The sequence below is a fragment of the Gopherus flavomarginatus genome, chromosome 3, assembly GCF_025201925.1.
Source record: "Gopherus flavomarginatus isolate rGopFla2 chromosome 3, rGopFla2.mat.asm, whole genome shotgun sequence".
Lineage (NCBI taxonomy): Eukaryota > Metazoa > Chordata > Testudines > Testudinidae > Gopherus > Gopherus flavomarginatus.
In genome coordinates, this window is record NC_066619.1 from 35,583,537 (window position 1) to 35,597,503 (window position 13,967).

Genomic DNA, 13,967 nt, shown 5'->3' on the forward strand with positions numbered 1-13,967 from the left:
AATCAGGGGGAGGGATAGCTCAGTGGTTTGAGCATTGGCATGCTAAATCCAGGGTTGTGAGTTCAATCTCTGAGGGGGCCATTTGGGGAACTGGGGTAAAAAATCTGGGGATTGGTCCTGCTTTGAGCAGGGGGTTGGACTAGATGATTTCCTGAGGTCCCTTCCAACTCTAATATTCTATGACCATAATGATGAATGTGTTTTAAATATGACCTCTTGGTCTATAACTTTCATTGTATTTGCAGCTAAATATTAAAGGACAAACTTGTGGATATCAAGCTTTCTGAAAAGGGGTTATATTTTAGTTTGGTTTTGTTTTAAATAGAAAACTTGTATTGAAAGTGATATTCAAATACTATTTAACTACGTATTTTTGTGAATGAGTCTTTGCTATAATATTGTTTAAGATAATGTGTGAATCTGTACATTTACACAAGATTGTTTTATTTGCAGAGGTAAATAAATTGGAAGAACAGTACAACAAAATAGAAATTCCAAATGAGGAAAGTGTGGTCATCTACTATAAAATCCGACAGCAGCTTGCTAAACTGGGTAAAGAAATTGAAGAATATATTCACAAGCCAAAATACTGCTTGCCGTTTTTACAGCCAGGCAGGCTGGTAAAGGTAAATTGCTTTTCTTCTATCATCTTCCCCTGCCTAGTAAACTTTCAAGGCTTGTGTCTACTTGCCAATTGATTCTCTGGCAAAATTTTATTAATCACAGGTGAATAGTAAATTTGACTTTAATTGTAGTTCTCTAACCTTCCTTTAGGGTTGAGTGTTTAATAAGGTTTGCTTCAAAGTCAGCTTTGTTATAAATCACAACAATCCATAAACAGAGTGAAGAAGAGATCTGTGTAGCTCAAAAGTTTGTCTCTCTCGCCAATAGAAGCTGGTTAAATTAAAGATATTACCTCACCCACCTTGTCTCTCTAATAGCCTGGTACCAACATGACTACAGCACTGCAAACAGCAATCCATAAAGTATACTTGTCATTGTGCTTTTTTTTTCCTAGGGGTTATTTTTATAACATGCTTTCATCTTTTCAGGTAAAAAACGAAGATGACGATTTTGGTTGGGGAGTGGTTGTTAACTTCTCCAAGAAATCAAATGTTAAGGTAAAATAATACACTTTTTTTCTTTTCCTTCACTGGCAAAAGATGCATATTTTAACTAAATGTGTAGAAAGATGAAATGGAGGTATAAAAACCTGCATTTTTAGTTGTTTTTCACAGGCAAAAAAAAAAAGTCGGCCCCTTTGCTAGAAAAGCTACAAAAGGCCCAGGCCTTTGTAAACTCTTCACACTGAAGGAGGAAAGAAAAAAGTTCTTGGTAGTTGGGAGCTAGGTGAAGATCTATCTTTTTATTTTAGCTGGTCCCCTGTTAACTGATGGAGTTATCTGTGGTGTCCTGTTTGAGTCTATCCTGGACACTGTGACAGTGTATTGAATAATACCAGACCTTTTAAGCTACTCGAATTGGCTGCTGAGAGCCATGGTGCACTACAGCTTCATCCTAAGCAATCCATGGTCAGGAAGGAGACTTTGAGATGCATTCAAGATATAGATACTGTATTATTTAGCCTCACAACTGCCCGCTGAAGATAAATCTCTCCATTGTACAGATGGGTTATTGAAGCACAGAGAGGCTAAGTAACCTTTCCTAAGGTCACACAGGAGGCCTGGTGGAGCAGGGAATTGAATCTGGGTCTACGAATTGCTAGGCTAGTCCCTAACCACAGGAACATCCTCCTTTAATAGCTCACTGTAGAGTTTGATGGGGGAGGAGGAGGCAAGGAAAGAAGACATACCAAAAGGGCCAGATAGGCTTGGAAAATGTGGAGGGAAACACTGCCACAAGCTGCATGACCTCCCTAGAGGAGATTCTTGCAAACACTTTTCCACCATGTTGGGTGCAAATTTTCACCACATCTGCAATTCCTAAATTACCGTGAAGCAGTAAATGTTAGTTCCTCTTTGAATAGCGTCCCTGTGGGTGCTCCACTTGAGGCTACATGAACATTCAGTTAGAGATTTTTCACAGCAACGTGCATTCAGTCTTCACAAATGTTGTAGCTATCCTTATGCTCTATGCTGAGGCTACATAGGGTTGTGACAGACTGACCACCCGCAACCTGAGACGGAGCAGTTGGTAGTGCTTGCCTGTGCAGCTTCTCACCTTGTCAAGTTTTAGTTCTCGATATTAAATTTCTTTTATTCCAGTTTTATTCTTTGTAGCTCTTGTAGTTTAGTGTTTACTTCGTTAGCTTTGAGAATTCTTTTCTCTCATTTGATCGAGGCTTTGCCTCCCCTCCCTCCCATTGTAGGGGGAGGTCCTCTCAAAGTGTAGTTTTTTGTTTTGTTTTGTTTTGTTCTTTTTTCCCTGTGGGGTGTGCCTAAGTCCCTAGGCTTTAAACATTGCCTCACTTGCTGGAATCCTTCCCAGTTAGTAATGGCCAGTTGCACTGTATCCACTGCCTTGGGGACACGCACATGCCTTCAAAGTGCAAGATCTGCATGAACTTCAAGAGTCACTCCAAGAGGGACAAAAACAAAACTTAAGCTCCTCAGAATGGAATGTTCACTTTGTCCAAACACCAGCCTTCAAGTTCCCACAGTGCCCCATCAGTCTCAACAGTTGATTCGCTTTCTAGATCTTTGAAAGACAGACTTTCGGGTGAAATGGAGAAAGCCTCATCCAAGAGGAGTGCTAGATATCCTCAGAGAGGCTGTATTTCTACAAGGCCTTCTGTACTGGAGACCCTGTACCCCTTAAAGGCTTCTGAGAAGGGTTCAAACGACCTCAGTACCAAGATGCCCTTCATGTTAAAGACACACAATACCCATCATTGGGTACACAAGTCCTTGGTACCATCAGAGCCTGATGAGGTGCTTCTGGGTCCCTGCAGTTGGCTTCAAAGAATTTGGTACCATCTGCCACTGTTTCTTTGGTACCAAGAGTGCCAGTACAGCCAGAGTTAGTGTCCTGGACACATCTTGGTACTGCAAGTTTCAACATCCAGGACTCAAGAGTCTGCACAGATGCTTCCTCATCAGCTACTGGGTGAAACTCCACAGACTAATGTATCCTCATCCTCCCCAGATGAGGCTGTGATACCCTCACCAACTTAGTGAATGACATCAAGCGATTCCAGGATTTGATGAAGAGAGTAGTAGACACACTCTCCAGATTCCATTAGAAGTAGTTCAAGAGACCCAACGTAAATTGATACTTTATCATCAGCGCAGATAGCTTTCCCATAAATAAGGAACTATTAGAACTTGTCAGATGATCTGACAGACTCCTTCTACTGCCCTTGCATGCTCCTTGCCCCAACTCTCCCTATCCTCAACAGCTAAAAGAGCAGGTAAAAAATATTGTGTCCCAGCTAGGGGTTCAGAATTCTTACATTCTCATCCTGCCTCTAGTTCACTGGTCGTGGATGCAGTGAGTGAATGTAATGGGGAACACCATTCAAACATGACTCCACATTATAAAGACCAAAAGTGCTTAGACCTTTTTGGTTACCAAAGTTATTTGTCTTCAGCTCTGGAATGCTGGATTGCTAATTGTCAGGTGACTCTGGCAAAAATATACTCCTGGGGGAATTCTGTGGCCAAAAAAAAAAAATTCTGTGCACAGTATTTTAAAATTCTACAAATTTTATTTATCAAAATAACACTGTACCAGTTTCAGTTATTTTGGTAATTTATTTCAAAATACCTGTCAGCAGCAATGCAGAGAGAGAGAGAGAGAGACACCCACACACACACACATTCTCCCAGAAGTACAGAATTAAAGAAACCCCTATGACAATCCAGTTTGTGTTTCTCTGTTGCTCTTTCCCCACTCCGCCCTCGAGCCTAGCTGGGGGGCCAGAAACCCACACTCCTTATCTCCTGGAGCCCAGCTGCAGGAAGTCTTCTCCACCAGCCCAGATGCTCACAGCCCAGGGACCCAGAGGGACTAACAGCCTGATGCTGAGTCCCGGGCTTGTGTGGAGTTTCCTGCACACTGCCTCCTTCCTTCAGGACATGCCGGGAACTGCAGCAGCAGGGAACCCTCCGGCTCTCTCGCCTTCCCTTCAGCAGTGTCTTCTATGTGCAAGCTGGGCTTTGCTGGGTCCAGCAGACCCTAGTGACAGCCAGAAACTCTGCAGCCCATTTCTGGGGTGGGGGTAGGGAGGGAATTCTGTGCAGAACATCAGCACAGTAGAAGAACTTCCCTTTGATGGTTTGAAATTGTTTAGTGACTCCAGAGATGATGCACTACAGAACACAGATGTGTTCTCTGAGAGACTCGGGTGCGGGTCTTTATTCTTTGGGCATATATAAGCCTGTGAATAAGAAGAAATTTTGTTGGTCTCCGACAGCACAGAGATCACATACATCCCATTTCTCCATGTACTGCAGGTCGTTGGAGCCACCTAAGAAAAAACCCAGGTTGCAGGAGGGAAAGTTCTCAACTGTTACTGCTACCCTGACACAGCAGTCATTGTCTACAAAATGTTTTTGATGCAGTGGTTAAGGTGCATGAATGCTGCTTTGATCCAGATGTGATATACTGCACCGTCCTGTCTCCCACATTTTGGAATTCTCTCTCACTTTCACACTTCATGGGGGCAAATTACCTCCAACAGGTTTTGGAGGGTATAGTGTTGGGTATTCCATCCACTTCCACTGTGCTTTCCCCTCCCTTTTCAGGGACTCTTCTCACAAACCTCTTCAAAAACAAGATGTTCTATCCCTTATTTGCATAGGAGCCATTGAACCAGTTCCCACTGAGTACAGGGGAAGATTTAATTCAGATACTTATTGGTTCCTAAAAGGAAGGGAGAGTGGAGACTGATTCTAGATCTAAGGATGCTGAATACCTTTGTCAAGATACAGAAATTCAAGATGGTGACACTTGCAGCTATCATTTGATCTCTTCAGGATGTGTCCTTTCATATCAGGATACACCCTTTTCCAGGAGGTTCCTAAACTCCATGATAGATCAGGAACATTACTAAGATCGAGTCGTTCCCTTTAGACTGTCTACTGCCCCTCAGGGGGTTCACAAAAGTTTGTGTGCTATTTGCTGCACAGCAACTGGAGGTGTGTGAAGTTCTGTTCAAGAGGAAGTCTGGGTCATCCTTCTGTAGGACATCTTTCTATTCTCATAGTCTACTTTACACCTTCTCATAGGGGTCTACTTTACACCTTTCCCCCAAAGCCGCCCACTCAGGGCTTCAAACAAAATCAGAGGAAACAAGGCCTGTCATCGTGACTGCACCAACTTGACCAAGACAAGTGTGATTCCTTTGCCTCTCCTCCCATCCAGCTGTCAATGTTCAGTGAATGCCCAGTCTTCTCAGTCAAGACTCAAGGACCATTCTTCATTCCATCCTGAACTCTCTATAGCTCAAGGCTTGATACTTAAATAGCTCTTAGGGTTAGAACTCTCCTGTTCAGGAGAGGTTCAAGAAATCCTGCCTATTAGTAGCAAAAATTCCACCAGAAGGACCTACTTTCAGACATGGAAAAGCTTTCATCACTAGTGTACCTGCTGTCACCTTACTCCTGCTGATTCCTCCATCTTGGAGGTTCTGGAATATCTTCTCCCTCTGAAGAAAGGAAATTTTTCTTATGAATTCCATTGCATTTAATCTAGCAGCCATAAGTGTTTCATTCTCTGGTGGAGGGTTTCTCTGAATATGCTTGTCCTGCAACTTCTAGATTCATCAAAAGGTTAGCAGATCGCTTCCCAAGTGTTAGATACCCCTCACCTTCTGTTGCTTAAAATTTAGTTCTCAACATTCAGATGAAGCTTTCATTTCAACCGCTACCTAACTGCTTGCTTCTGAACTCTCCTACTTAGTGGCTATTACCTCTGCCTGAAGAATTGGAGATCTAGCAGCTTTCATGGCTGGCTCTCCTTCCCTACACTGTTTTTCAGAGAAAAGGAATCTCCATGAACACATCTGTTTCTTTTACAAAGTTGTATCAGATTTTGACATAAACCAGTCCATTCATCTTCAGTTTTCTATCCTGCACCCGATCTGCCTAGGAAGAAAGCTGCCCTTCACGCTTTGGATGTAAGGAGAGGGCTGACCTATTACTTGGACAGGACTAGACCTTTTCTGAGCCTCCAGGACACTTTTTTTTTTTTGTTTGTTTCTATTGTGGACGGCGCTAAAGGAGTTCCCAGTGTTTGCACAGAGACTTTTTAAGTGGGTTTCTGGATGTATTCTCTCTTGGTATACAGCTGCTAATATACAGTGCCTAGCATTATAGCCCACTCTGCCAAATCTAAGTCTGTTTATTGCCTTGTTGAGGAATGTTCCTATTGTAGAGATTTGCAAGGCTGCTACATGGGCGTCAGTCCACACCTTCTTGAGACACTATGCCATGGCTGCTGATTCTCGGGCAGATGATGCCTTTGGTTCTGCAGTTTAGAGTCAGTCCTGCATCAAGCTCTGACACTCCTACTGCCTTCAGATGATACTGCTTGGCAGTCACCTCTAGAGGAGCACCCACAGGGACGCTACTCAAAAGAGAGGTTACTTAGCTTGTACAGTAACTGGAGTTCTTTGAGATGTCCCTATGGTTTTCACTACCTACCCTCCTTTTCCCTCTGCTTTGGAGCCTCATTTTCTTAGGGCTTTGTAGCGGAGACGAATCCGAGGGCAGTCCATCTATCTACATTCCATATATCCATAGTACAGGGCACATGATAGCTAGGCACGTGCACAGAATGAGCACTGCTATCGAGAATCTCCAATTAAAGGCGCATAGAGCACATGCCCACCTCAAGTGGAGCCCCCTTAGGGACAGGCATCTCAAAGAACTCCAATTACTGTACAAGGTAAGTAACCTCTTTGGAAATCTCTTTTTGCAGCTGGTGTTTGCACAGCTCGGTCTTACATTTTGACCTTCATTTCAGAAACTTTTGACACTGAGATATTTCTAATCTTTGCATTCAAAATAGGTTTAAAAAGATTTTCTGTAGCTGAGTATAGGAATGGCCATATAACACAGAGATTCTGTAATTATGGTGGGTGAGTACAAGGATCCAACTACTGTACTTATATGGAAGATTCTCTCTTTGCACAGCACAATGTGGTCTCAGTTATGACTGAGGCCTTTCGGTGCTACTAAATAGGAATATTTAATAGTAGAGAAAAGACAGCAGATGTGGATGCAGAAACAAAACTTTTTGTGGAGCTTTTATTTTGTCCTTTTGAATGTTGCTTTTTCTATTTTTCTTTTTTTTTTATTCCATTCTCATTCAAGTTAAGAAAGTGGACTGGAAAATAGTCTTTGTACACTGAAGTGCTGTTTCTTAAACTGCTTTCTTATGAACCATTTGATGAGCAGTAAAACAGATTCCCATATATATGTGAAGCCTCCTATTTTGCCCATCTCAATCTTTTACAAGCCTTTTAGGTTTTAATATTACTATTGAAATAATGATCTGTACTGGAAAGGGTAATTCCACTTGGAACAGCAACTTTTAGTTGAGCCATTGTGACAGTTGCTAAATTTTTCCTTCAGAGTGCAGCGGAAAGTATAACAGATACTGAAAATTATGGAATAGACTTAGAACTATGCCACTTCTAGCATTCATATGCAAAAGCTAGTTTCTTTGAGGATTTCTTTAAATCTGTGGGCCAATGCAAGACAAATGATCTTCTAAAAGTAGATAATTAACAGCTGCTTTAAAACACATAATAGTGAAAACCACTGTGCCTCTTGTCTTATGAGTTTGTCCTGGAATATAGATGTTGATGATATAATAGTTTTCACAGATTTGTCATTTTAATATATACTCAGTTTCTTCAACAATATTTTCTTTAACTTTTGTTCTAACTCCTTCCTCCACTTGTATCATAGAACTGTTCCAGCTGAATTCTTTTCTATTTGTTTCCACAGTAATATCCTTGGTGAATATCATTAATACTACTAGTTTCTTCAGTAGTCAGCTTTCTCCCTGTGTGAAAGTTGACTAATGTTCTTTCTCTAGTGAAGTATTGTGTTAGAGTTAATGTACTTCATTAGTGAATATAGAGACTCTACACCAAATCCTAAAACAAAGATTTGGGGAATGGGTTGAATTGAGAAACTTATTTGATCATTGTTACCCCCTTATGATTTTGGCTTCTATGTGATTTCCTGTGGAGGAGGGGAATCTTGGAGGTCTGACATAAAATGTAAAGATTCCGTCATACAAACACAAATCTCTGACATGTCTTTTTTGACCTGAAAAGCTGAAACTTTCCTTCCAAACTGAACTTGGTTCTTGACTCTCTCCATTACAGAAACATTTTATTTCTATTACACTTTCCTTCCCCCATCTAACTCATGGAATCGTTTTCATGGCACTTCATAGACGTTCCAAGTAGCACATTGTTATACTCAGCCACTGAGAACTTTTGGGAATGTAGTTGTAAACTTATAAAATGTCATGCTGATGAAATATGAATTTTATAATAGGATTATAGCAAAATAGCTATAAAGAGTATACTATTATTAATTTATCAAATTGAGGTGAAAATTAAGCATCTGACTTATTTAATTATACTAGACACCTTCTAGTATAATTAGTCAGGTGCTTAATTAGCTATCAGTTTTCTGATTTCATATTCACTTCGCAATCATATCAGTATAATTTCAGATGAAAGTGTTTCCATTAAAAATCAAAGTTCAAATTATTCTTGCTCAAATGATCTTTTTGCTGAATTACTATATCAAGAAGAATTTGTCTCAAATTGTGCATGCCATGTGCTGTATTATATAAATATATAGCAGACTGTAAAAATTTGCTTTGGAGCTCATAAAATCAAAGAGTAGTTATTTTTGGTTAAGAAGCTTTATTTCTAATACACTGTGCAATGCCTACATATTGCCGTATGTCAGTGGTCTCAAACTTTTGTACTGGTAACTCCTTTCACATAGCAAGCCTCTGAGTGTGACCCTTCCCCCCACCCTTATAAATTAAAAACACTTTAAAAAATATATTTAACACCATTATAAATGCAAGAGAAAAAGCAGGGTTTGGGAGTGGAGGCTGACAGCTCGCAACGCCCCATATAATAACCTCATGACTCCATGAGGAGTCTTGATCCCTAGTTTGAGAACCCCTGCCATATGTGACAGGGATTGCTCACTGCGGGTATCACCCAGTGGTCAGGCAGGGCATAGCAGGCCCTCGTTCTTTTCTTGGCATCCCTGTTGACAGCCATTCTGGTTTGATAGTGGTCTGTCTGTTCTGTGACTCAGCCCTCTGGCCTGGTCATGTATTTTTATTTCCTCCTCTTTCAGAATATATAAAGAATCCAGCAACAGGGTAGCCCTCTGGGTTAAGCAGGGATCTCTGAGTCTCCCCTTGGGTTGAGGACTTGACTCTTCAGTCCTCAGGGCCTTCTCTCCCATAGACTCCCCATATCAGGGGTCAGCTTCAGCCTTTGACACCCCTAGGAGTTAGTAGGGGAACCCAAGCCCACCCTTTCCACTGGGTTCTGAGCCAAGACCCAGTGTAAGCAGCTGAGTCCTGCACTACTGAAGTGCTATACAGCTGCCGCCCTGGATCACTTCCTATCCATCCCCTCTTTCCCAACAAGTAAATACAAGACATTAAATAACTGGAAATCAAAGATAAAGTCTCAGACCTTCTGAGAATCCCAAATTTCTTCCCTTTGGGTTTGGCCACATCACTGTAGTCAGACCTTGGGCAGCAAGAGCTCAGAGTGTAGGTCAGTTCACCTCCACTATCTGCTGCGTATTGATCTGTCCTGCCCTCCTTATGAACTCCCGCTCTAAGCAATGCATACTTTGTAGGTGTGGTGTGGTGAGGCTGCCTGTATCCAGAGCAGCTGCTTAACCCCTTTTTTACTGATGTGGAGTTTGTATACCTGTCACACTGTTGTTATAGTCCACACTATCATTTGGTATTTGGAGACTCCTGATAGCACGCAGAGCAGGGTGGGTTTCAAACTTTTGTCTTGATAACATTGTCAGTGCCGTCAACTAAAATGTAATCTCTCCCTTACACCTTCTTAGTTCTCCCTATCTCAAAAGGCTACATTTAGAATACACCTTTATGGTATATAAAGATTGATTGAACAAATCCTGCATCTTGACAGGGAGTTAGACTGTATGACCCTTGCGATCCCTTCCAGACTGATGATTTGAGCCCTTTTCAACAAGATATGCCACGATCTGAGGGGTTTACAAAAAAAAAAAAAAACCTGAATATCATCTATCCAGGAATCTGTAAAAGCAGCAAAGAATCCTGTGGCACCTTATAGACTAACAGACGTTTTTGGAGCATGAGCTTTCGTGGGTGAATACCCACTTGGTCTGTTGCATCTGACGAAGTGGGTATTCACCACGAAAGCTCATGCTCCAAAACGTCTGTTAGTCTATAAGGTGCCACAGGATTCTTTGCTGCTTTTACAGATCCAGACTAACACGGCTATCCCTCTGATACACGTATCCAGGAATCTGAATTTCAGATCCTTGCAACTCTTCTTTATTGGAAATATAGTGGTCCATCTGTTCTTGTCTTGTTTCCAGCAATATCAAATATCAGATGCTTCAGAGCAAGGGGTAAAAACCTCAAAATGCAGCTAACTAATGCAATATATGACATGTCCAGTTTTAATCTTTTTCAGAATATAGCTGATTTATATAAGATGATTTAATCATACATTTGCTGCTACATGGCTTTCTAGTGCTTAAACTGTATTCAGTTTATTTTAATGTATGTTAGTGTGTTCTAGGCTCAAGTAAGCACCATACTTTTAAAAAATGTTGGCTAGACTCTGCTTTACCACACATGGATTTCATTTTCAAATATAGTTCAGATGATGGCAATGGTCACAGGGGGTTTGTAAATCTAAATTAAAACAGCTGCCAAGTACCTTTTTCACAAAATAGGACAGAATTAAGAGAAACAGTCTTTTCACAAATGAAGACTTAAATTATTGGAAAACGACTTAGTTGTGGGACAGGACAACCTGATATTTTATGTTTTCCAGTGGGCAAATTAAGTTGTGTACAAAGCACTGAGAATCTCTTATTGAATGTTATTTGCCTACATTCTGCTTCAGGTACCTATAAAATGAAATCCCTTGATGTTTTTCTTTTCATCACAGCAATACAAAACACTTTTATAGCTGATCTTGATTACACTGTTTTTTGTAAAATCTTACGTTAATCTGTGATTAGTACTTTTAAAAAGCTTGTACATGATAGTTTAAGATGGAGCTTCTGTTGTGATTCTATACTTTGGGTCTACTGCCAAATAAAAGGAAATGTTTCAGTGCAGCGCTACGACAAGGAAACAACACTGCTGCAAATTGTTCGATACAAGTTGCAATTTTTTGAAGAAAACTAGAGCATTACAATTATCACTGTTTTAAGAATACTACTTTGTTGGAACACCAGACTTGTGTCCTGTGCAAATATAAGCCAGATATTTGTGCCCCTTACACAATCATAAGAAATCTTGACCCACAAGATGTCATTTTCCATCCTTGTCCCCTCTCTCCCAAAATAAATGCTATTATGCTGCAAAGATTTGTTGTTGAATGACCTCTGTTGTGGGGGTAAATGCTGACTTGCAACCCTGTAGATTAACTTTCTTGTTAAAACCCTTGGCAATGTTAAATACAAATGCTGCTTGGTAGTATCATGCAAGTGTTCTGTGCTGTAATGTGAGTGATGCTGGTTTGTTGACTAAGCCTGGTCTCTCAGGGCTTGTCTACATTACCTGCAGGATCGATGGGCAGCGAGTGATCCAGCGGGGGTCGATTTATCGCATCTAGTCTAGACATGATAAATCGACCACCGAGTGCTCTCCAGTCGACTCCAGTACTCTGCTGGAGCGAGAGGTGCAGGCAGAGTTGACGAGAGAGCATCGGCTGTCGACTCACCGCAGTGAAGACACTCCAATGAATAGATCGAAGTATTTCAACTTCAGCTACGTTATTAACGTAGCTGAAGTTGCGTAACTTAGTTTGATTTCCTGCTGCCTCGCCCACCCCAGTGTAGACCAGACCTCAGTACCCAGACTAACAAGAGTTAGGAGTTCTCAGGTGTTCTCACCCAGTGGTGAGTGTGTGCATCACATGTGGGACAACAGAGGCTGCCTGACCAACTGAGTGCCATTATTGATTGGATCAAATGGGGTTCAGTTCTCTGCCAGAAGAAGGGATGCAGAAGCCTGGGAAAGTAAAGAATTTGGGAGATCTGGATTCCAAAATGGATGTCAAGAGCCCCTTCCCACTTTCAGCCGCTTCTCTCAGGAAGTATAGAAGGCTATATAGATTTGGAACAGCTAGTAATTCTTGCACTGTAGGGAAATGTTGACATTGCTAAAACATTCCTTTGAAAGCGATTCTATCTAGGGCCGGTTTTGGTTGAGGTGGATGTAATTAAATTGCAAAGCCGTTATATAATATATATTGTGTGTGTGTGTGTGTGTGTGCACGCACGCACATGGGAGACATATGTATATTAAAATATACTTAATTGTAGTATTGGTTTTCAGGACCAAAGTACTGAACTGTTAAAGTTTAGGGGCAGTACCTCTCAAAATTTTTGAATGTCAGTTAAGTCACATTTTCCTTTCTGCTACCAGTATTTGAACAATTGATATTTACTATTGCTGACTTTCTCTATCCACAATAGCCTAATTCTGGTGAGCTGGACCCATTATATGTGGTTGAAGTCCTATTACACTGCAGCAAAGAGAGTTTGAAGAACTCTGCTACTGAGGCTGCAAAGCCAGCAAAGCCTGATGAGAAAGGAGAGATGCAGGTTTGTAGTTCAGTTTCATTGTCAAATATCAATAGTGTTAAAATATATTCTATATAGCAGGGGTAGTCAGTTGGTGGTCTGGGTTTGATCCACGATTCGCCTGATGCTTTTGAATGGATCCAGAAATCTTTATATTTTATTATTATTATTCATTTGGTTTTTATTTTTATTATTATATTTTTTTCCCCTGTGGAATCTGGACCTTAACCATACCTTGACCAAGAAATTTGGACCTTGACAAAAAATAATTGATTACCAGCTATATAGCATCTTTCAGAGTATATCATAAAAGCCTTTGTAAACATTAAGAAAAGAGGGGAATTTTATTCTCTAAGAAAGTGAAGGGAAGTACATTGATTGATGTAGCTTTGCATTCTTAAACAGCTGGTAGGTTTCACCTCAGAGGAATCTGCTTTTCAGTGGTGAATGAAGTGGTTCCTCTCTATCAGTTACTTAACTCAAAGGAATGTTGTGTGATGTAGCTAATGTTTTGTAAGTGCTTTGAAATCCCTGGATGAAACACTCTTAAATTGTCAAAGTACTTTATAAATTTTAGAAGTGTGCTAAGAATGATATTGCCTCCAGGTGCAGAAATGTCATTGGTTTCTCTAGGATATCTAGTTGAAATGTTAAATTTTCAAGGACAGCTACACATCTTTCTTTAAGTGTAATGAAAAATGTGTGACTGAACTCCCTACACTGCTTTGAAAATCACAAGCACTGTAGTTGATTTAATCATACAGTTCTACACATACTGATTTCATCTTGTGGGTCTTGTTCATCTTTGAATATCATGATTGTCTCATTTTTTTTAATTTAAATACTATTTTTCTTTTTTCTATGAGCCTCTAAGCCTTGCCAGTTCACTTTAACCTAGCGTTTTATTCTAAAACACTTACACTTCTAGCCATTTTCCATTTTGTAATATAATAAAAAGCAATGCCTGATTTTGAGATAAGAACCACAACTCAGGAAAATACGTAGCAAAATTGTATAGAAAACATGATGATACTTCAGGCAGACTTGGCAGTTTTCAACCCCATAAAATGGTATCTACCATTTAATCTCAAGGTTGCAGAAGTGGGTGTTCAGCCTGCTGTATGTTTTATGTCCTTGCCCCTTTATTCTACAAATTCTGATTAAGCTGAAGATTTAACTCTG

General features: G+C 40.6%; 1 protein-coding gene across 1 annotated transcript in view; it reads left to right on the plus strand.

Annotated features, from left to right (window-relative positions):
* The window catches only part of MTREX (Mtr4 exosome RNA helicase), a 90,426-nt gene that overhangs the window by 52,316 nt on the left and 24,143 nt on the right, over window positions 1-13,967 (plus strand). Inside the window, exons 17-19 of the mRNA XM_050946889.1 lie at window positions 454-626; window positions 1,053-1,121; window positions 12,678-12,806. Coding sequence (XP_050802846.1) covers window positions 454-626; window positions 1,053-1,121; window positions 12,678-12,806 — 371 coding nt within the window. The remainder of the gene's footprint in view (window positions 1-453; window positions 627-1,052; window positions 1,122-12,677; window positions 12,807-13,967) is intronic.